The sequence below is a fragment of the Labrus bergylta genome, chromosome 19 (assembly GCF_963930695.1).
Source record: "Labrus bergylta chromosome 19, fLabBer1.1, whole genome shotgun sequence".
In the NCBI taxonomy this organism is placed as follows: domain Eukaryota; kingdom Metazoa; phylum Chordata; class Actinopteri; order Labriformes; family Labridae; genus Labrus; species Labrus bergylta.
In genome coordinates, this window is record NC_089213.1 from 22,151,600 (window position 1) to 22,176,424 (window position 24,825).

General features: G+C 38.5%; 1 protein-coding gene across 3 annotated transcripts; it reads right to left on the bottom strand.

The window, feature by feature from the left end:
- Positions 1-1,977: 1,977 nt before the first annotated feature.
- Positions 1,978-22,452, bottom strand: tpd52 (tumor protein D52). 3 transcript variants are annotated; one of them, XM_065948377.1, is made up of 7 exons: positions 22,296-22,452; positions 10,082-10,209; positions 8,822-8,970; positions 8,185-8,286; positions 6,442-6,483; positions 5,306-5,354; positions 1,978-4,129 (listed from the first exon to the last, which is right to left on the bottom strand). In XM_065948377.1, the coding sequence occupies exons 1-7, from the start codon at positions 22,312-22,314 to the stop codon at positions 4,016-4,018; spliced, it is 603 nt and encodes a 200-aa protein (XP_065804449.1). In that variant the 5' UTR covers positions 22,315-22,452; the 3' UTR covers positions 1,978-4,015. The 3 variants fall into 3 exon arrangements, with proteins under 3 accessions (XP_065804449.1, XP_065804447.1, XP_029136708.1); XM_065948375.1 differs by lacking the exon at positions 22,296-22,452 and adding an exon at positions 14,167-14,737; XM_029280875.2 differs by lacking the exons at positions 6,442-6,483; positions 22,296-22,452 and adding an exon at positions 14,167-14,711.
- Between the last annotated feature and the right edge of the window lie 2,373 nt (positions 22,453-24,825).

The following is a 24,825-nucleotide window of genomic DNA, read 5'->3' on the forward strand; positions in this document are numbered from 1 at the left end:
AACATTATTAAAGTGAAATTTAAAGCTGTACTGACCTTTTGCAGCCATTAGGCCTTACTCATTCTTTAACACTGTTATATGTAAACCTCTTGAAAACGTTGATGAAATCCAAACCTTTTCTCTTCTGACTTACAGTGTTTGTCCGCGACTAAATATGCAACAATCAAAGTAAGTGTGAAAACACATACACAAACTCACATCAGGTGAAAATCCGGATTTCTCCTAAAAACCAAGAATAACTATTTCACGCTCCAGCCTACATCAGACGAATGACAAGAGAAAAAAACAATTTTGTTTTCTGATATAACACAAACTGTTTGGCATAAAATGTAGTTTATGATGCCTGTTGCATATATAGTGCCAATAAAATTAAGACATGTTTGGATTCCTTCCTTGGCTTCAAGGGAGAAATCTGATAAATATAAATGTAATGGGCACTGGTTCTAACCATGAGTCAGTTCAGTCTGCTCTCCAGGCAATCTGCTCTGGTCTGGATTGAGAAAAATAAAGCCATTAGGCGTTGCTTGTTCCTTGCTGCCCTCTTGTGGTCAATTGAGGTACTTCAGCTGAATGAGGACATTAGGACAGTCTTTGTTTTTTTACTAGGAGGATTACTTCAAATTTGATTTCTATAGATACATCCCTAGTCTTTTAAATGACATCCATGCATTCCACACTTTTGTTTTAGTCCTTCCTGCAAGCGATGCATGGAGAGACACAAGGAAACAAAGCGAAGGAAAGGAAATGTGTTATAAGAGATGAGAACCACACACCAAAAATCACCACCATGTGTACAACCTATCCAACCAGTTTTATTTTACATAATTTTGTTACTATACTGTCCCCATGTTTTTCTTTGTCCTGTTTGCTCAGTCACTTATTTTGTCCCTCTTTCTAATTCATTCATTTTATTTACTGACCCTTTTCCTTTTGTTTTTGTCTAAATATGCTTGCAAAACTGTATCGTACCACAGTTCCCCTCTTGTTTGTATCTCTCTTCTTTTTTTTTTAAATGTGCGAGTGTGTGTATGCACGTTTTGGTGAATAAAAAAATAAAAAATGAGAATGAGAATACTTTTATATTTTTTTAATGTGTCATGAACAGTAAAAAACTGAAATTTTAGTTTTGACTTTCAGGAAAATATTAAAATCATAAAAGAGATAAACCTGTCGATAACTAATGATCGGCCTTTTATGAACTTAACTGACAGAACAATGAAGGTAAAAAGTGTTTCTAACTGACAGACTCCCTCAGATTTAGTATTCTCTGTATAATAAAACTATGAAGGGCCAAACAAGAGAATATTTATGTTAAATTTAACTGACTTTTAGTTTGATAGTGAATCAGCAGTGAAGTTATGCTCAATATACCATTCTTAATCCTCATGTCAAACTCTCCTGGCTCGTCCCACTCTTTTGAAACTGACTGAATGTTTTTATGTTTTAATGTGTCTTTGTGTCCGTTTAGAGTCTGTTTCAAGGTGCATCTGTTGTCCTTTAAACTCTGGGGATGCTGATAAGTTTTATTGAAGGCTAATCCACTGCAGCATCCAATCAATGAGTGACTTCTGTGACGTCTGCTCATGTATCCCTGCATATCGCTTCCAAGATCTGTTTTATCTGTACCTGCAATTTGCTCAATAAAGAGATTATAAATAGAAAAAAACTAGTCAATCGTCAACTTCAGCGTTGATCAGCTGATATCATCACAAAGAAACGTTGCTTCATGTGACACTTTGGTGGAAAGCATGTCTCATCCCTCTAAACAAATGTCCTTCTTTTCGTTTCCTTGCATCTTTGATACGAGTGTCTAGGACACAGTGAAGGAGGCAAGTGAGGAAGGCAACCTCAGATGTAGCCTATACAAGACACACAAACGTCACATCTCTCACACACAGACATACTGTATGTGGCTTTATAGTAAAATAGGATTCTCATTTTCAGCCTCAATGGTGGAATAAAAGAAAAAAACACAAATTAAGGTTACTTCAGAGGTGTTTTTAATTAGAGTACACTTCTTCACTTCATGGCTCCAATGAAAGTACAAACAGATCCAGTGTGTGTGTGTGTGTGTGACTGTATACTGGTAAACGGTACTGACTGAGATGAAAGGCTGAGACAGATTCTCTCAGTGAACCGGGTCATGTCTGCAGTTACACGGGGACATGGGAACCTGAAGTACCGTTTAAAACCTATTACTGTCAACTCAGACTAGCAAAACACTGCTGTTGTTGACACTATGTCTGTGTCTATGTCTATGTCTGTGAGGCAAATTGCATTACAAACAGTCAAAACTGAAGAGGGTAGAGCTGATCCACAGTCCTGTTTAGACCGTGGTCCACCAGCAGGGGAAGACTTGTACCAGGTAGTGTCAGCAATCTGTGTTAAACCTTTGCGTTCCACCATTTGTGTACCCAGAAAAACCTTGGCTGTATTAGATATTCTCTGTTTGCCCTTCAGGTTTTATTTAACTTCCAGCTGTAGCCCTGGATATAATGGAGGACTAGAAAAGTGTGTGGCAAGAGTCACATTTTATTATTAGCAATAAACCAAAGCAGCACAGAGGCTAAAATGAATTCAAACACTAAATGTAATGTAAATTGCAATTCATCAAAAAGTTGATATTACACTCGATACAAAAAGACTGAGCGTCGGGATGGCACAAGGTGGAAGGAAGTATGTTTGAAATGTTACAGTAAACAAATAGTTGTTAAGATGCTTCAGTCTGGCACAAAGGGTTAAAGCTGCTAGCATGGGTAAAAAACTGAAATGGCAAAGTTATTATCAGATTATTCCAAAATGAGTATTAACCTTCTTTTTTTATACTATATTTCTGTAGAAATGTAAAAAAAAAAAAAAAACATTGCGTGAAGTATTTGGTCTCACTTTTTTTTTCTTTCAGTACAAAACAGGGCTGTGGGTTAGGTGTTGCCTCCCACACAGAAACAATGGACGAGTGTTTAAATATTGACTCTGGCTGTGGAAGAGACACATTTATTTCACTCCCACCTCGGGTCAGGGCTGAACCTTGACTGTGTGTTTGCTCTGCCGCTGTGTGTTGCTGATGTTGGCTGTTTTCCTGTAACTATCTTGACATGGAGATCGTTGTGTTGTGACACACTCTTAACAATGGAGCAAAGCTTTTATATTGTGAGGCGTGTTTTTCTACCTCACGACAGGCTGCGCTCTTGATCTTACATCAGCAGCTCAGTACTGTGGGTGGAAGTGTTGTACCTATCTGTGTGTGATATAACATGTATACATTCATATTTGGAACACAGTGTTAGACTCATTTATGTTTAGTCCTATAGGATTAATACAACACAAATGAAACTTGCCCTCGAAATGTTAACCCATAGTAAACAAAGAATGGCCCCAGATTGGACGCAGACAAAACAAAAGACAAAAGTGCAAAACACGTTTTTAACAATAACTCCAACATATATTATTAAAGGGCCATGCAGAAGCAAAAGCCGAAAACTGCCTGGCTCACAAAAAAAAAAAAGATGTTTTTTACGTCTTTTTCTACTCAAGTTTGTAAATGTATATCTTTCTATATTTGTGCAACTTCCTTCACTTTAACCAACACAAACTGTGAAAGAGTTAATTCCACAAAGACAGAGTGAACGAGGTGTTTGGCATCCGCTGGTTAGACAAAGGCAGAGGAATGAGAAGTGCTAGAGGAAGAACATCCATACAGCAGGGAGGCTTTCTCCCACAGAGAACCAGAAAAGACTCAAACGACCGGCACAAGACCACAAGCCCGCTGCCCGCTGCCCCCCCCCCCCCCAGCAGACACTTTCTGTTTCCACACCGGTTAACAAGTGAGCGCACGTGCCAGAAAAAAAAAGACCAATTAGATCACAAAGAAGGCTGGGGTAAGTCATTTGTTTCCAATAAAGAGGGACTGGCACACAAAGGTTTAGGGGGGGCGAGTGTTGGTGTTCCGAGGGGGGTTAGAAGGTCAAGTGGGGAGGGGTCAGGAGGGAGGTCAGGAGGGGGGGTTTGGGAGGTCTCAGTTCATCGGTTGCTCTGGGGTGGGCGAGTCTTCAGTCAAAGGCTCGGCGGTGGGAGTGTCGCTGTTCTGGTCGCCGGGGTTTGAGGTGGATGTTGGTGGACCCATCTTGGTCTGAACGAGGGGAGGAGAAGAATTCATTGAAATCATGTCAACAATGTGATTGATACACATGGAATCATTTTACTCATTATTTGAAAGTTAACTTTGGAGCTTTTTGGAGCTTATGCTTTTGAACCTCCATCTATTCAACACAATTCTCAATTCTGCTGCTACAGCCTTTATTTGTCTATAGTGAAGTGAGGTTTATTTTATGGTGGCTATTTTTAGCAAACCAAAGATACTTAATTCAAAAAATGAAAGCCAAAAGATCCCAAAACCTCTAGCCATAGATGAAGCTTTCTATTTATACTTCTTTTAAACAACATTTAAACTCACTCAAGCTGACCTAAAATTAGAGGCCGACTGATATGAATTTTTGAGGCCGATTCCGATATTGGGGAGAAAAAACATATTATTACAGATATATCGGCTGATATCGTTCTTAGATCTATGTTCAATCTGTAGAAATATTTATTGGGCTGATCCCTCAAACGCAGTTATCAAAGATCTGTGGAGAAGATAATGTACATGTACGTGTGTCAACGCTTGACTCTCTGGAGAGTGATGATGTTTGTTGTAATCCTTATAACACACTCTGCTGGTGACAACCACAAAGAGAACTGTTAGTGTAATACAGCAAGACTTAAATGAAATGTGATTTATTAGATTTAGTAATACCAGTGCATATCTTTGATAAAAATTTGCCGATAATGATAGTCACTTGATATGCTAATATCATATACTATTTGTCTGGATGATTAATCGGTCGGGCTTGACTTAAAATGAAGTTTCTACAACACAGACTCAGAGAACGTGAGATTAAGAGTAGAGGTTAAAAAGTCTCTCTTTAGATTAAAAAAAAAAAGATTGAGGTCTGTTTCTTCCAACACTGAAATCTGTGGCCTCTAAGCTTTGAGATATGGTGTACTGATTGAAAGCATGATGTTCACAACCGGCTGACCAGGTTTTTAGACTTCATTGATGTTGTAAAATGTAAAAGTAAGAATGTCAGTATGACAGATACGATCTAAAGAAACTGAAGACTCTTCTAGTGGATCTGTTGGTTCTCATAGTTACAAGTCCAATGTCACAGGCATCGTTTTATACACAATCCACTATCGACTAAACCTTATGGAATGTGTGTCAGAAAGTGTGACTATAAGTCCTGTTCTTTTTTTTTTAAGTTACCTTCAAGGTCTCCACTCTCCCCTCAAATGACTTGAAAGTCGGTGCATTCCTGTCAAAGAAGACATTAAAAAACAAGAATAGTTAACATGTTTGTGTTTGTCTGACATGCTTCATTACACAAAGACACAGACAACAGCTCATCAGCAGGAAGAGGAACATCTACTGTCATCAAACCTTTACAGGTTATGTTATCAAACACTGCACACAGACATACTCCTCTCTGTTCTACTGAAAGGTGCTATGAGGTGCTGTTTTCCATGAATTCATCAAAAGCACAACAACAATAAAATAAAACTGGATGAGCTTAAGAACAGTCAACACATTTCTGTAATCAATTCATAGCAGTTAGAAATGTTGAGTTTGGAAAATGTGACTTACAAAATATAAAGACCCCTTTTTTAAAAAAATTATCCATAAAAAAAGATGAATTTTTTGTGTGAAATGGTCAGATTGGTTTGTATAAATATCTTTGTCATGTTTCCAAATCGTTTAAAACAATAATAGATTATCACAGCAAAATCAGCGACTGACTGGATGTGAATTAATTAAATGAATATTCTATAGGATCAGGACTCGTAAAAGGAAGAACACCCAGTCTTCTATTATAGTAGACTTAACCTACCATTCACTTTAAATATTACAAATGATTTGAATGTTCGGATGTTAGAAAGACTGAACAACAGATTTTTAAATCAGTTAATCGGCTAATTTCTGCAAGTGTCAATAAGTAAAGAATTGATTACAGGATGTGTTCAGTAAAAAAAATAACACACAAACACACACACACACAACACAAGACAGTGATGGTGATTATAATTCAAACACTGGATAGAAACAACAGAAAACCAACCGAAGGAGCCGTTTCTGCAGGTGGGTGTTTCCAAAATCAAACTTTCATTCAGCTAATCCGTGCGGTCTCCGTCATTGAAGACGTTTTATCTCCACTTGACAAGATTTTTTGCTTGACATGAACACCTAGTTTTTTTTTATACAATCTGTAGCAAGTTTCTCTTTCCTCCACTCAAACACAGTGCAGCCTTTACCTCTTTCATATTTTAGTCCACACTTAAAGCTTTGTAGTGGTAATGTAACTGTGTGCCAGCTACATTAACACAAACACCATTGGATGCCCTTACCTCATGACGGGCATACTAGCTGAGTGCTGTAATGAGCGCATGCTATCCGACAGCATTATGGAGAAGAGAGGGAGCGTTAGTGATCATCTCAGCAGAGTACAGTTTAACACAGAGAGAGAACAATAGAACAAGAGATAAAGACAGACACAATGTGTAGTACAAGCCTTCTTTTCTTCCTCTATATGTTCAACTGGAGAGAACTCGAGGTGCATAAATCCCATAAATCCTGCTTTATCCCATTAAGATCAATTGTGTATTAACACACTGGGTTTGTGCTAATCCTGTATATCATGGGGGGGAATATCTTCTCATCTAACACACACACAAAACCACCACTAGGCACGTACACACACACACACCCCTTTGACCCCCTGTCAGGTCACTCTTCAGCACCCAACCCCCCCCGTGAAACCAGCTGAGGCTCATCTGTGAAGCTGCTGCTCTGTGGGGTCTAATAATCTTGTTTGCAGCTCAGTAATCCAGAGAGAAGAAGAAGAAGGAGGAGGACAGAAGAGTGGACAGATTAGGATCTGAGGGAGGGAGGGTCAGCTGGAGCTGCATCTTAAGAGGAACAATCTGTTGATTGGTTTGTTTCTTTTTTAAAACAGGAAATATGAACAAAGCTGTATTGTTAGAAATAATGAGTTGATTTATTTGGTTGTATTCATGGACAGAAAATCTATCTCTAAGATATATCATAATAAAGACCTTTAATGAATAAGGAGAAGATAACAGAGACAATGTCAGCTGTTGACTGTATACATCGGTTTTACATATCTATCTATCTCTACAGATCAAACATAGATCAATCAATCAATCAATCTTAATTTGTATAGCGTCAACTCATAATAAGTGTTATCTCGTGACACTTTACAAAAAGCAGGTAAAAGACCTTACTCATTGTTATGTTACAAAAAGCAGGTAAAAGACCTTACTCATTGTTATGTTACAAAAAGCAGGTAAAAGACCTTACTCATTGTTATGTTACAAAAAGCAGGTAAAAGACCTTACTCATTGTTATGTTACAAAGATCCGGCCTATCCATCATGAGCACTTTAGCAAAGCAACAAAAGTTACAGTGGTAAGAAACAACTGACTTATTAAAAGGCAGAAATCTAAGAAAGATATCAGCCGATATATCGTTATTGGATTTTTTCTCTCCCCAATATTGGTATCGGCCCCCAAAACCCCTTAAAAGTCGAGCCCTAGAAAAGCCAGCCTCCAATCCAAAGGTAACAAATCCATGTGGCATTACTTGTAGAGCTCACTAATAAAAACATTTAAGTTGGATTAAGATTAAAATATACAAACAGTGTGAAAATAATTAGTCTCAGGGTATGAAAGTCACTGCTCCCAGCCAACACACATTTCCATTTATTCCTTATGAGGACAAAAAGTCAGTTGACTGAGCCTTTGAGGTTGCGGCTCCCAAATTTTGGAACTTTCTTCCCCCAGACCTGAGAGCCTTGACCTCTGTGGACACTTTTAAAAAGCAGCTAAAGACCCCTCTGTTCACACTTGCCTTTGTTTGATTTGATGTGTCTGTTTGTATTATCCCTGTTTTTGTTTTATTGTGAAGCACTTTGTGACGTTCTGCTCTTGAAAGGTGCTATATAAATACACTTTTTCTTACTTACTTAATTTGGCCCTAACTATCAAAATTTGAGCAGCGAGAAAAGGAATACCTTAAGATTCAGTGCTTCACAAAGTACTATTTACACTAATGCATCCTGTGTGACTCACCTGACATCCTCCAGCTTCTTGCTGATGGCAGAGCCCACATTAGAGAACGCTGCTGTGGCCTTCAGGCTGGCCTGAGAGAGAGTTTCAGAAGTCCTCCTATAGCTGAGATGTAGAGAGAGAGAGAGAGAGAGAGAGTGAGGGAGAAGTGATGGACAGCAAAAGAGAGGATATGAGATTGATGAAAAGAGACGGGGAGATCAAAGACTGAAGAGAGGCATGAAGGTCAGAACTAAACAGTCAAATGTCTTTTTCATTTCAAAAAGCCTGAGAGCGTCGAAATGCTGCTCATTTCCTCCAACATGAAATTCATCCAACATTTTTCATACAGCCCACAGGCAACTTTTTGAGAGCATAGACATCTTCTTCCTTGTTGTTAGAAGTAGAAAGACTTTTCTTTCGACTGGGGCAGACAGTTTTCAAAGCATTCAGATCAGAAAAGAAATTCATCTCTGCACAGACAGATGATGCATTTGCTGGAAAATGGTGGATGATAAAGCTGCTGGTGTTGGGGGTCATTCTACTCTGAAGGGGATCAGACAGAAGACAGAATTGCCTCAAAATAGAGGCAAAAGCTTTAAAGAAAGGTGTCATGATGAGGAAATGTGCTCTCGATATGCTGCGGTGGGGAAGCACTCACGCCGTGGAGCCGGTGACCTCCTGCCAGGTTTTGCTGATGTTCTGTTTGAGCTCATTGAGAGGCGTGATGCCTAACTTCCTCTTTATGTCCGCCAGTTGCTTCTCCTTAGCTGCAAGCACCTGGGACAGAGTCTGTATCTCATCCTCAACCTGCACACACACAAACAGGTGTTTACTTTTTTTAAATAGTTTTTTTTAATGTTTACGTAAAATGGTGAACTTTGATTGACTTTATAGAGGCAACCTGCGGTGATGAAAAATGAAGCCAATGTGGAAGTCTAAAATACTGAACTCCTTGAGTGTCTACTTGAGACTGCCTCCAAAAGCCAAAGAACCCCCATTAGGATCATTTTTAAGATCAAGTAGAAAACTTAAGACATTTCTGATAAACAAACAAAGAAAGATGAATACAATTTCCTTACAGCAGAACAAAAGGCAATGAACACAGGTGTCACAAATCAACTCCTCTCACAGTTTTTACAAAAAAAAAAAAAAACAAGTTATAGAACAGTTTTTTTTTTAACCAGGCTGTAAACTTGTTACCTTCTGCTCTAAAAAATTGCCTTTTTTAAAATCGGCTCTAATGGGGGTTCCTTGGCTTTTGGAGGCAGTCTCTCAAGTTGACACTCAACGAAGAGCAAGTTTTTGTACTCCTGCATTTGCCTTCTTATTCAACACCAGAGGTTGCCACTCGGTTATATAGTGAAAAATATATGATTTCATGATTTATTTAGAAAAAAACAAGGTTAAAGCAGGTCACCTTGGTCCCTTAGAAACAACTTGTTTCTGACATTTTAAAGACTGAATGATTTATAGAGTAATCAATATAATTCCACAAAGAAAACAGTGAAGCTGTCATAATGCTCTCTGAATGTGAGCAGTTTTTAAAAGTAGATACTCCGTTTCATGTTTCCCACCGTTTCATCTTGGCAAAAGAGCTGTTGGAAATTTCAGCTGTCATGGGAGTTAAAAATTGGAAAAATTAAGCAAGGTAAGTGATTAAATCAGCATCTGGGAAACATGGAAACTACAAAATGAGAGTGTAGTTGTCATGGAAGGCTTGTCGTTAGGCTGCTTTTGGCCTCGCTTAATATGACGAGACCTTCAAAGAATACTTGTCACGTGTAAACGGTAACATAAGACTTAAAAACAGCAATCAAAGTGGTATATTTGAAGCCTGCTATGCCAACCCTTTTCAGGTATTTGCAAGATCTTGCACCTTAAACCCTGACCTTTTTTAACCCTCTGATCACACACTGACCTTGACCAACTCTTCTTGTAGCTCCTGCCGCTCCTCCTCTGTCATGGTGGGGGGAGGGGGAGAGGGAGTGACAGAGGTCACAGCATCTTCTCCCACCTCTGGGATGGAGTCTGGTTGCTGCTGGGAACCTGGGATGTAAAAAAAAAAAAGGTAGTTTAAATCCAAACCTCTTACTTGGCAAATCGTTTGTTAGCTTTGCGGCTTTTTTTGTAGAGTGACACCTTTTTTTTTTTTTTTTTTCTTCAAAGATATGTTTACATGTAGGTGCCCATGTTTGCTGTGTGATAGTGAGCAGGTGGTATGGGGGGTGGGGGGGGTTGATGTAGGTTGTCATACCCAAGCTGTCATGCTATTTCTCTGGAGTGTGAGGAGAAGAGAGAGAGAACATATCAGCGCGCACGATAAGGAAACTAAACGTTAAATATTATTCAATTCATCATTGGATGTAGCCCAGAGGAAGAAGGAAAAAACGTTTAATTCCTTCTCTACGATTGAACAGAAAACACCATCTCCCTCGCTTTCTCTCACACACACACACACACACACACACACACACACACACACACACACACACACACACACACACACACACACACACACACACACACACACACACACACACACACACACACACACACACACACACACACACACACACACACACACACACACACACACACACACACACACACACACACACACACACACACACACACACACACACACACACACACACACACACACACACACACACACACACACACACACACACACACACACACACACAGAACTGTTGGATGGAGACATCCTTGGTTGAGACAGCGTGAGAGAACAGAGGACCAGAGGGGTTGTTAGGATCTGTCAGTCAAAAAGGACAACAGCGTGCGATGTCGAGGATGTTCTGGGCCAGAGCTGAGCTGCAGACACAAACATGCCTCTAAAAAGCCTTCATATTTTCAATCCAGTGTTTCCCGGAATTTCAGGGATTTGGAGTAAAAGTACAATGGAAACAAACATGGGATTAGAAAAAGAGGAAACCTAAGAGTTCAGAATAAAAGAGCTGTGAGTATGTGTAATGAAAACAACGGCCTGTAAGAGTGATAAAACTCTGAACACGCTAGAAATAAAGAAGAAAAACCTGTTTGTTGATTTTTTTTCAGATAATACACTGGTATGAAAACTTCTGACAACTTAGGACAAATCTCCGTGTATGAAAAGAGAGAAACTCCATGATTGAAATCACTTGAATGTCTGTCATGGAGATACCATACCCAGTTCTACCCAGAGACATCAAAGCTAGTGCTGTATCCATGGGAATCTTAGCCACTGGCCCGCTGGAAGGCTGTAGCTGATCCATTCTCATTGACATGATTCACTCAAGCAGGTAGTCGTACTGGAAGGTGTTGGGCAGGCTCAATAACATGGAAGAGTTATGTAGCTGTAGTCATGTCGGTCTCTTAAATATGAAGCTAACACCAGCAACTGGTCAGCTTAGTTTAGCATAAAGATGGGAAACAGGAAACAGCTCGTGTGCTGCTGTCCAAATCATCTGTTACTGGCACCTCACCAGCTCAAGTCATCTTTTTTAATCATCAGTGAAACAAAGATCAAAAATAAAAACAAACATGGTTCTGAAAATCACTCCAACCTTCAGTTAATGCCCAGATTAAATATCAATCTGTGAATGTAACTTTTTTTGTGAGGGAAGAAAAAAAGCATTTTTAAAGAAAATGTAAACTTTTTTAAATATTGCAGCTTCAGATTAAAATATAAATAACAGTCTGAGAACAGAACAACTTCATAACTGTTTTTAAAACGTGTTGAAAATTCACTGCGACTCTGTTCTCTATAGTTTTATTTTTTTTTTTTAAGATTTATTTTTGTGCCTTTAATGGAGAGATAGGACAGTGGGTAGTCGGAAATCAGGGAGAGAGAGAGAGAGTGGGGGAATGACATGCGAGAAAGGAGCCACGGGCTGGATTCGAACATGGGCTGCCCGATTGGAAGACCACAGCCTCCATACATGGAGCACGCACACTAACCCCTGCTCCACCGCGCCACCCGCGCCCCTATTCACTATAGTTTTGAACTTCCATTTCAATGACTATTTCTAATGTCATTTCTGATAACATAGATGTTTCTGCTAACGTTACTAGATCTGTTGGTGAATGTTAACATCAAAAACACACGTAAAACTAATGTAACAGAATTCCCTTGTTTTCTCATTTACAAAGACGCACAGTAGTAATGAACTGTTGAAGTTTCCGGTTTGTTTCCCCTCTGCCCTGACCTCGTCCTACTCTCAACAGATAGATGTGGTTAAAAGTGTTCTCTCTTCATCCTGTGATCCTTAGACAACATTTCACACTCCTCAAACCCTACACCATCTCCTCCCTTTTCATTCCAAGCATACTTTCTCTACTTCATGTACTCCCCCTAAACATTCCCTGTTCCCTACAAACATTTGAACTGAGACAGATCCTTTGCCAAGGACAGAGAAACCCAAATCACAGGAACTAACCTAAATATACCCCTATGAAGAATGCAGTGGAATCTCCTCACAACCGTCTGGAGAACTGCTCCTCCAACACCAATACTTCCAATCATAAAAACAGTTATGAAGTTGTTCGTGTACACATGCCTGGCAGTGTCATCACTCATTCTAACACTAATTAATACCACAGGAGAATCACTGAGTTTGTCAAAAAAATATATTCATGTGATTAATCATGCATGAGAATAAACTAAAAGTCTGTCAAATGTTTTACAGGAACACAAGCAGAATACATATCTACATAAAGTTTGTCAGCCAACTTCTTTTTCTATTCTCATACCTTACATTACTTTGCTAAGAGTTTACAGTGAAGCTGAGTGATCTCCTCGAGGTAAACAGAACAGGTTTTTTGGGCCTGATTTATCTGCTGTGTGAAGTTTTCTAACACATTCCATCAGAGGACGCCTCGAGAAAGAAATTAAAGAGACATGGAGAGAAGACAGAAAGAAAGGGAGAGACGTCTGTATGCGAGTGTAGGCAGAAGTTTTGCATACCCAACCTCCACATGACTGCCCTACTCCTCTCTGCTTTAGCTCATTTCCTCTGAAGCTAACATGCTCTGCCTCATGACAGCCTCACTCTCTGTAGCTGTCAAAACTTCCCAGCATGCCTGAAAAGACAAATTTTAACAGAATGACAGCACATAATTATCTTCTCTATTGTGAGCTACAAGCAAATTGTTTTTGGTCTATACTGAACTAATGTGGCCTCATCATTTCATAAATGTATTAGAACACTTTTCTCATTGAAGCCCCTTTTGATCAGCTGCATAAAGAAACATAATAAATATGACATGAATGAAATAGTTAAAACTCTCTAAAAAGACTTGCAATGTGTGAAAAATTAAATATAGACACAAAAGCATGATCTAATAGTCTATTTGTATCCATACCATAGGGGGGGTCTAACCTATAAAAAATAATGTTTTTACTTTTGTTGTGCAACAATTCCTTTAAAAAGAGAAACTCATATTTAATTAATTTGATCCCAAGACATTGGAAACCTCCCTGGCTAAACATTATAATAATTTATAACTTTTTAAAAGGACTAGTGTGAGCTTCAAAATAAATCTCAACATGTCACACACAACTCTTCTCCAATGCACAGAATTCTATTAAAGAATCAACTATTTTGTTATTCTCCATGAATACAAGTGATGGAAGACAGATACGCTTACTTTGCTTTCATAAAACATTAAAAAAACAAATTTGAAGAATACTTTTCATGTAATGTCTGAGAGTTGTGTGATGAAATATTGTAAAAAAAGAAAGAAAAGAAAAGCAAAGTGAATTCAACCGTATTTAAAATGATATAAAAAGTACAAACATAAGAAATTAAAGTAAACTGAAAATTGGAAAGAGCTGCCCCAAACACAGCTTTACCCCCCCTGCTCCCCCCCCAAATTCTTTGCACTCAGTGAACCAAACCCATGTTTTGTCTTTCTGTCCAACATACATGCACACACCCTGCACACAACCACACACACCTCACATCCTCCACCCGGCCTCTCCCTTTTCCTCCTCATGATTACCTCTGCCTTTGAGGACTGGCGAGCTGGGCGGCGTGTCGCTGAAGGCTGGAGAGAGGTAGAGGTAGCTGGTGTTGACTCCTTGCTCAAAGTCAAACGGTGAGTGGTACTCCTCCAGAGGCTCCATGTTTACAGCTCACAGTGTGATGTTAGATCGGAGCGCCTTCCACCACCACAGCTACCTAAGCAGAGCCAACTGAGTGCTGATTGTCCGCATGTGATCCAGGCACGTGCTCGCTGTGTCTCCTTGTTTACAGCATCCTGCACTCTTGTGCTGTATGTGATAGAGGGACACAGTATCCAAGTGTGTGCGTATACAAGGAAGACGGTTTTTTTATTATCTTCAGGTAGTCAGAAGATAAGATGAGAGAAGGTTTTTTTTCTTTTCCTGTGTCTGCAGCAGGCTGAGACCGAGACGGTGTGAACTCCTGCTCCTTTTCTTTCTGTTAATAAATTACTTTTCTCTTCAAGCAACTGTTACATCACACACACTCTCTACTGTAATCCCAAAGGTCAAATCCAAGTCCATCCTTGAAGCATCAGTTTTCTTATCAGATGCTGACCTCAGTTAGCAGAGCTAGTTGTGCAGTGAAATTGCGTTGACACACCGGTTTCACTTCCCGCAGGTCTCTCCCTCCCTCGCTCTCCCGTCATCAAGCCTGTCATCCAAGAAGGAAAAAAAAAAAAAAAAAAAAAAGAGGTTCCATTTGTGTGGGCCGGTCACGTGCTGAGTGTCAGAGGGAGCATTAGATGAAAAGTATAATCTGCAGTGGCCCAGATTACAGCCCGGCGCTAATCCAGGGTGGCCGGTCCAGCTCGTAGCAGCAGTAATGCTAGTCAGCTATAGAACAGAGGGGAGAGGGTTGCCAGAGGCTACACTTGGTATTGTGTGTGTGTACTTGAGGGTTAAGTGCTCGATGTGTGTTAAAGAAAAGCACACACACATGCACACTGTTAAGAGTTTGTGTGATCCTACGCCAGCTGCAATGGAGGAATATTCACAGCAGTAATCGATCAGTAAATTAAAAAAAAAAAAAAATCACAACAAAAGTTACAAATACCCACCAGCATTTGTGTTGATACAAAAATACTAAAGACGAGAAGATTTATTTAAATTAAATAGAAAGTTAGGAAAGACAATATTTATTTCCTTTAAGAAGTGGAACACAGAGATGTTTTGTCCTATTGGCAACACACCAATTTTCAGTTACCCACCAAGGCCACAACTTTGAGAAAACAAAATTTAAATTGACTAACTTTCATCATCAATTACCTTTTTTTAGAAAGTGAACAAGATGGAGCCAGATTTGTAGTTTGTTAAAGTATGAGGCCCAGTGGTTCCTTGTTAGTCTCAAGATAAATGGAAAGGATGGAAAAGACATAGCAAAGCAAGGACTCACAGAACCTGCAGGGGATATTTATGAGAAGAGCTCAGCTCATCCTGACAAAAACTCCCCAAAAATGTCATAAGAATGAAGAAATCATCTGAGGTTCAATCTGCCATGCCTCTGTAGTTCAGGAAGTACTTTGCTGCAGGGCTGGACGCTTTACTGGAAGTATTGAAGCAGTAGGGGACAAATTCCACAAACAACAACGTCACAGTGTCAGAGTTTGAGCTTTCAACTTAAATTGTAAACACAAAAACATCTAAAAGGTTTCATCTTTTTTATAAATATTGAAATAAGAAATTGTATGATCCAAAACGTTTGGCTCACATACAAGTCTTGCTAATGAAGCCATGCATTGCCCTGATCTGCAGAGTCAGGCTTCACTGCACTGTGCTTCTAAGCAAGGTCAGTCCAAGAAGTGACACGCATACACGCACTCAAACTGTCAAGTATCAACAAGCACACACGTCAAGGACAATGAGTCCTCGCCACATTCTTTACTCTCTTGCTCGTCAGATTTTTGGTCATTTGGTTAATTTATAAACCAAATCTTGCTAACAAAACTGTTTTCATGAACTTATTCAACAAAACCACTCATACACACAAGCCTGTCAGTCATACTTACTTCCAGAGAAAAACAGTGACAGAAGAAGTGACAGAAATCTTAAACATTCAAATTCAGAGACAACAACAAAATAAGTGCTGCTTCATCTTAATAAATGTCATCAGTACTTCGTGTCTACAGGCCTCCTGATCTGTGGAGCCACTGATTTCTGGGAGTCACTGGTTTCATGTGACATTTGTTAAAAAATAAGTTCACTAGTGTGATTGAGATTGATAGATTATTAAATATTTGAGGTAAACATTCCATCAAAGTAGCATATCCACTTTGTGGATTGAATTACTTCATATTTAAGATAATAAAACAATAAAAAAAAAGGGCTCAAATAAAAAAACAAGCCCTGGCTCTCAACCACTCAGACTGTAATTTTGGACACACAGCCATTTTCAAGTGGTTAATGAAGCACATCATGAGATCCATTACTTTACTATTCATGGCATACCCTATCACATGGTGAGCCTAAAACAAGAGTCATGAGACATGGATGATTGGGGATGCTGCAGTGTCCACAAAAGTTCCCATGACATGTGCACCATGGGGAAAGAGAAGAGTAACACCAGCTCAGATATTTTATGAACTGTACAGTAAAAACAAAAGTAAATAAATCATCACAACACCATCTCATGACACAAAGATCTATCCAGCAACTAATTAGCTTAGCTTACATGAAGACAACATGTGCAGTGCATCCCTAAAGCAAACAATGGAGGACAATATTTCACCACTTTTCTAAGATCTGATTCCTGAACAGATATGAATCACATGGATTACTACACTAGACAAACGAGCAAGCAAAAGAAGATTATATAGTTTTAGTGTTTCCCAAAAAGGATGTTGCAACCTGCTCTGTGGTGGAGAACAGGCCCAGACTGTGTTTGCTGCTTAAGTTGGTGTTGTATGGCCTATTCCTAAAAGTACATGTCGTCATCTGATTATATTAGAAATAAATCAAAGTTTAAAAAAAAGTTTAAATTACAATTTTATTTTTTTATTAACATTTACTTAAAATACATACTACTGGAGCGCTGGTGGCACCGTGATTAGTGCGCGCGCCCCATGTATGGAGACTGTAGTCTTCCAAGCGAGCGGCCCAGGTTTGAATCCAGCCCGTGACTTGATTTCCGACTCTATCCACTGTCCTATCTCTACATTAAAGGCACAAAAAGCCCAAAAAATAAATCTTTACTACTCATACTACTCTCTGGATGTGTAAAGCATGGGTAAAAGAAGAAGGTAATTAAAGGTAGAAGCCCAAAGCACCCAGTCATATGTGTGGATTAAAGATTTCCACAAACGTTGTTCAACACAAGTATTGTGAAATTATCCAACTCCATGTGCTACAGACAACAGAGAGGGAACTACTTTGTGGAATCAGTATTTGTGTCGCTCATTCATCAATATCTAGTGCACCTATAAAAATGTCAATTATTCTTAAAAGGGGAGGGAATACAAGTTATGTATGGTTAATACTTTTTATTTCCACTATATGCAACTTGACAGTCCCAAAGTTGAACTCTGACGCTAGAACTGCCAGAGAGGTGAGACCTCTGCTCAGCCAAATCTCACACTTTAACCAAAAATTCTCTCTGAAAAAAAGTGAATGATAAGCCACGGAACCTCCACTGTGTTATCAAAGGCCTTGCTCAATCTTGCACAAAACTCCTGAAACACTCCTTAAGTTTCTGGGGTGCGCTGCATGTTTGAATGCAAATAGCCAAATTTTTAATTCTCCTGCCACCCCCTTATTATATTTTCTGCATGAAGTCTGAGTGAGCTGATGTGAGAACGTAGCAGGATATAATCAGGGGAATTTCCCTTGAGTGAGTGGGAGGGGGAGGTGATGTTTATTCCCTGCAATCGGTGCACGACCATATGCTGTATGCATGCAATCTTTGTGCATGTAAATAAACTGCTGCATTTTGTATCTTGTTCAGCACAATGTTCTTCTCTGCTCTTTTCATGATACTGTCTAACTAAACATAGCATTGACACAAAGGCAAATATTGTCATTATAGTGTCTTATAGCAGACCCTGTTGCTTCGTCAGCCACCTCTGCATGGTTCTGTTTACGTCATGTCTTGCCTCAGGAGACACCCCCCCCCCCAGCCCACTCCCACTGTGAGGTGCATGTGTGAACAACCAGATCAGGAGGATTTCAGGGGCAGAACTTATTATCTAGAGATTTTAGAGTCTATGTGAAAATGGCTTAAATTACCACTTTCTTAGGTGTCCTTTTATATCTCAAAGTTTTCTAACACAAACTATTAAAATATGCATTTAAGTACAACATTAAGTAATTTACACATGAAGTGTTGTACTGCTTTGGGTTGTCTTTGCATAGACTTGTCTGTGATACATGCTGTCTCTCTTTACTCTGTGTTTCGCCATGATGCAGTGAGTTGAGCATTTTCCAGAGGATGTCAACACCAAGATTATTATGCCCATTACAAAAAGCATAGCCGGCATTGAAATCATTAACCCTTTGCTAACTGTTAGCTCACAGAAAAATGTTTTTAAATACACAGGAGGTCTTTCCTTGTATCTTTACGATGAATACTCATGAAACTGTAACCCTGGCTGCAGGTTTTCTGGGCAGGTTCAGTCTGGCTTTTAAACGTGTTTTAGTTCAATGATGCTACAAACCAACTCTAAAATGTACAGCAATCCTACCTGCTAAATAGTTGAAGAAGTGTTCATTATGTATACATCAGAAAATCTTTTATAGTTAAATTTAAGCAGCCATGACAACCTTACAATTTGAGTCTATTTTAACACAAATGCAGCAATTCTCTCGGTATTGAATGAACGACAAAAGTCTCTTCCTTTTATTTCTTTGCTGATCTTTCCCTGTAAGCGTTTTGAGCCCAGAAAGAGTCGTGGTGAATGGGTGAATAATATCATTTTTCACTGTTTGTGTGTGCATATGTCAAAAGATTTTTTTTCTTGGTTTACATTAAACTTTATCTTCTTTTCACATTTTATTCATATGGCTCCTAGACTAGTTAAATATGACAGAGACATTAAAGCAAACTTTATTTTATTACTGACGCTAAATCAAATTCAGAACGCAAATAATATAAAACACGCCCCATGTGAGATAAATAGTGGAATAGTGCTAGATACGTCACTTAGTGCAAATAACATTCAAGCTCAAGATTAGCTCAAAGGCTTATTGAAATATTGTGACAAAAACTCATTTTAATATAATGTTGATCAAAAGTCTCATGTCTAAGTGAAATAATAAAGTTTACTCTTTCAGAGTTTTGTCATGACATGAACTTTAACAATTTAGACATACTGTTTGTGGACATATTTTGAAAGTACGATTTTGTTTCTGCTAAAAAAAAAATTTAAAAAGAAAAGATTCTTACTCTACAGAGCTTTGCATGGTTGTAATGGGAAGTTCTCTTCAAACTTCCTGTGACTGCTCACACAGCTGAAAGCATCCAGTTGTGCCACATGAAAATCTAATAACACAAAAATGTTGGCGACGGCTCATGATCAATCACATTAGAAAAAGTGAGTTGAAAAACAACGTAGATCAGCCTGACTGATTTGAGCAAAGAACATGTGCTTTATCAAGACTCAGAAAAAAACCATGGCACACTTTATTCAAACTACAGATCAACATAGTCTGGAACTGTTAATACTTTGTATAAGATTCCCACATTTTGTGACATGTATAGACATTTGGAGTAAAACATTCTGGCATGATTTTAAGAAATTAAAACTTCTGGTATCCACCATGACAGCTTTCTCAGAAGAAAGATACACTTGAAAAATAGCAAACAATTGTTGCTTTTTTAGAGACATTTACACTATAAGTACAAATATGTTACAAATACAATGAATGCTATTATATCTGTGTTTTCTACTATATCCAGTTGTAAAATGTTTTATTACCCAAAGACAACCAGAATTAACAGACACAGTACATTAAAGTAAAAAAACATGAAGCAAAGAAATTCCAAATTAAGTAGCCTATTTAAAGGTCCCATGTGTTTTAAATAGGAAACCCCATTGGAGTGCAGTGGAAAACAAGTACAAAGAAAGAGATGTCTGTTATCAGAGAGGTCATCTATGTACACACAATCAGAGGAGAGCAGCAAACAATCCCCTGACAGCTCGTGTGAGAAGTACCAGGCCTCTTTTTGATCCTTCTTATTCAATGTTTCACCTTCTGTGCAACACTAACAAAAGATTGTGAAAAAAACTAACCACAAAGAGGAAAAAATGTATGAAACCAAAAAAAAAAAAAGGTTGAGTGCCTTTTATCCTTAAATGTTTATGTGACCGTGCAGGCCGATATCCAACAGGTGACACTGACAAAGAAACATGGATGCAGGAACAGATGGCGCCAGATTACCGCTACCATGGATACTGGCTAAAAAAAAAAAAGGGAAAATAAAATGGACTTCTATGTCTGTTTCAAAGAGTGAGTGTGTATAAAAAGAGAAGTCATTAGTTCCTATGATGAAAACAGACTTCTGTTGGCAGGAGAAACGAACAGACCAATGACATCCTCTTGCTTGATTTTTATATTTCTAACATCATTTCCTGTTTTCCTTGACACACTGAGGCTGATCTACTGCAAGATTTTTTTGGTGTGTACTCATCATTGTTACTTAGAGTTACGGCCTTGACAGAATTTTTAAATTACCATGCTTTTACTAACGGTTTTCAAGGCAACAGAAGGTAACTTTTAGTGCTTCAGAAAGGTACTAAAGATAATTGCCATCTGAACTTCTCATGCATCAGTTGCATTCACAGAGCGGAAAAAGCCTGTGTGGTAAGGGGAACCCTTAAAAGCAAAGCAGAGGAAACCTGCTCTATCAAAGAGGAACCATGATCACAAGACACGTAGTCACTCAACAACAATGACAGTGACTATTTGCACAAAACTTCATGGAGATGGAGCACCTTTCAACCAATTTGAGCTCTACCAACTTTTACAGCAAAGAACATCTGTTAATATACAAAAAATATGCATTGCATTTCCCTTTGACGATAGCTTTCGTCTTGAGGCCAAACAAAAAATGCAGACGTCAGGAAATTACACATCTGCAGGAGGCCGAAGACTGTTTGTTCTGAAAGAGAAGTAGGTCAAGGCAGTGTCTTGTTTACCTGGCATCCTCGTGAGGTGAGCAAATAGAAGTTGCCTGCTTATTTCGCCCTGAACTTTAATGCCTTTGCGCAAATATAAGAAATTGTTTGAGTAACTACACACGCCTTAGTTTTTTTTCAAAACATCCAGCAAAAACACACAGTCGCCTATTAAGTAGATGTCACAATACAGGCACCTATAGGATGTTGTGTAAAAGGTATGAGAGCATAAGGCTGCCAAGCAGGAAGGGATATGTGCAGGGAAGTGCAGGAGAAACGGAAGAAGGAATGTCAGGTTGAATAAATTCACAACATACCTATGGGTCATACTCACCGTCTCTCTATTCTAACATGATTGGTGGTGTGTGTACTTAGGCCTGTTTGATATCTGTGATACCTGCCTGTAACGTCACTTGACTCATAATGCGAATACAAAACATTTAAGCTATTGTTCAGGTGAATATAGTAGTCATGTTGATAGATTCACTTGACTAGAACAGGTATAGTGAGGAAAGTTAGCGCACGTGACAGACCATCAAACGGGTGTGTCCTACTTGTAGCCTACAGGTAAAAAGTAAGGACATTTTACCAAACTTCATCCATATAACAACTCATGAAGTGTTAAACACTTCAATGCCCTTCCTGATGTTACCTCAAATTATTTTTAAACGTCAAGTGTAGTTATCTAATACTCTTAATTGAAATGACAACTTCCTCGTTTAATTGTAAATTCAAGTAATTAATCGACTGGTTACATTTATGAACGTCTGCCATATTTTTTGTAAACGTTGGCAATAAATTTGATGCATACGAAAGATTTGTTGTCTACCGAAATTTTCTGTTACATTATCTTATGCATTTCATTTGACGTTAAAGAGTGGCATATGTTCTCAATCGCTCGTCTTTGCTCAATGCGCCAAGTTAGCTTAGTTTGCTAACTTTCTTGTGAGTAAAAAGTTGTTTGAAAACTTTTTTAGTGACAACTCAGTAACTGTGCGCAATTTCAGGAACTCATTTACCTTTCTCTGCATCCTCCATTGTGCTTCTGAGCGGAGTTTCTGGTAGTTTTTAAGTCCAGTGGTTCGGCAGGTTGCTCTCTTGGCTGCAGAAGGTCTTCCTGCTCCTCTCTCTCATGTTGCCAGGCAGCCCGCCGTACGTCGGGGTGGGGTTGACTGTGACGTCAGCACGCAGCAGTGTAAACAGTGTCGAGCACGTGGAACAAGTTTTACACCGTCAACAATGCTTGTCAAAGACACGTCATTATTTGACTTTTAGACTGTAAAACAAAAAAGTGAGTATCTGTCGTACCTCTGTTATGTATGATAGTAATATAGTAGAATATAAGCATAATCTAAATTCCTTTCGTCATACCAACACAATTTATGTGTAGGGAATAGAATATAATTACTTTATTGATCCAAAACTGGGAAATTGTGGCGTTACAGCAGTAGGTTGTCCAAACACACAATATTAGCAAATCTAAACACAATATAATATTAAATACAAAGTAAATAAGCACTAAAAATATCAAAACTAAGAATGGGAATATATACAACCAGGATTTAACTTAGCATTACTAGTCTTAAATATGAAAGATTAAATGCAAATGTGCAAAAACAGAGTTGTAAATGGACAGTATTGACATAGGGAGATGTGCAATCAGTGATACTATAAGTTAAAGTGCATGAGTGTAGACATATTATCAGCAGAAACTATTCAATTCAAGGGAGATGAAATTGTAAAACTAGAGTAATTTCTGTTAGGTTACAGTCTTAGTAAATTCACAGTTCATAAAATAAAATCACATTTAAACATACATGTGGTTCCAAGGTGCAGAACCAGAGCAAAATAGTACCACATATCAATAAAAAATGTTTCTTCATTGGCCTAGTAGAAGCCTTGTATCAGTTATGAGAGCCAAAACGTCAAATAAATATGAAATATTTCCAGCAGAAAAAACTGGCATGGCACATATCAAGATAAATCGCTTACCTGCTTTCAGAGACGGTTTCCAGGTTATGAGTTTTTGTAATGCAAAACTAAAATTCCTTTCAATGTCTTGTGTTTATTTTGTTGAGTTTACATTATTCCTTATGTTTGTAACATTCCTATACCTGTTAATTCAATCTGTGTATATTTAAAAATGTGTTCTGGCACTTGTGAATAGCATACCATTGGATTAACATGGAACTAATGGTTGTGTGTAGAAAGTCAACATGTAGAACATAAAAAACATAGATAAACATCTTTGTGTAGGGAAACACAAGAAGTTAAATGTTCTAAAATTCACACTGACCTGAACTGTCAGGTTTAATTGATGCACCTCTGGAATCCCCACCATGTAATAGTACCAGAAGGAATACAGTCATTGATTTATCACTTTTCTGAAGGCATAGTGGCAGAACTTATAGGCCTACCTGCAAGCCTTAGTCATTGATTGTAATATGTAAGTTTGAAATTCACTCCCCTATCAAATAAAGAGAACATATATTTGTTAAAATTTTCCCCGTAGAATGGATATGTCAAGTTAATAGCCAGCACTTGAATGAATTGGAGCAAAAAATAGCTACTCTGATCCAAGACATGCCTTATTCCTGCCTTGGGAATTTAATCGTTAGTTGGATATGTACAATCCCTAAGTTATTGCAATCAAACCCTGGGTTAAATCTCACTCTTGTTCACACACTGTGTGCAAAGCCTTTAATTTGTCAGAGCTGAAACTGTACACCCAACTATGTCAGACATCACACACACACACACACACACACACACACACACACCCTGTCATGGGAAGAGAGATAAACGTTCATATGAAAGAGGGCCACCTGCTGGACATAGTCGTAATAATAGGGAACAGAACAAATATTTGAGACACATGTTGATCTGTTGGAATATGATACTACTGTAAGCTATTACGTCCTGTGGGGTGCCGATTTTAAATCCAAGCTATCACAAATTATATGACTTTATTTACGTTGCACATTTTTTTCTGTTGTTTTAATTGTCTTTTTTAATTTATTTCGTGGACTAACTTGTCTTGCATAGGCTTAGATTTGAACAGAAACACTGTAGGCATAAATATATCATTGTGACATATACACTTTAATACTAATGTAAGCTTAGAAAATAGAAAAAAAAGTCAAATTCTACTTTAATGTAGGCTACTAGAATATTATTTGTAGCCTATATATCAGTAAAATACTAGGCTACCCTCAATGCCCACGTTTCTATGTCTTATTTAAATGAATGCTCTATTTGCATGTATAAACTGCCTCGTACATAGTTACAACATGCAAAAAGGTAGGCTACTGTACACTTTTAGTTCCCCATAATCCCCATGGAAATAAAACAGGGATACCATGGTAACACGTTTAGCAAAGGGCTAAAGTGGGGCACACAAGTGTAGAAGACAAGCACAGCCGAATGATGAAAAGTATGCGGAAAATGGGTGCAGCTTTTTAAAACACAAAAGACCCCTTGCTGATCAACAGCACCTAATATGAACAGCACCCCCATCTTCCTTTAAACCAACCCCTCCCTCTCCAACCC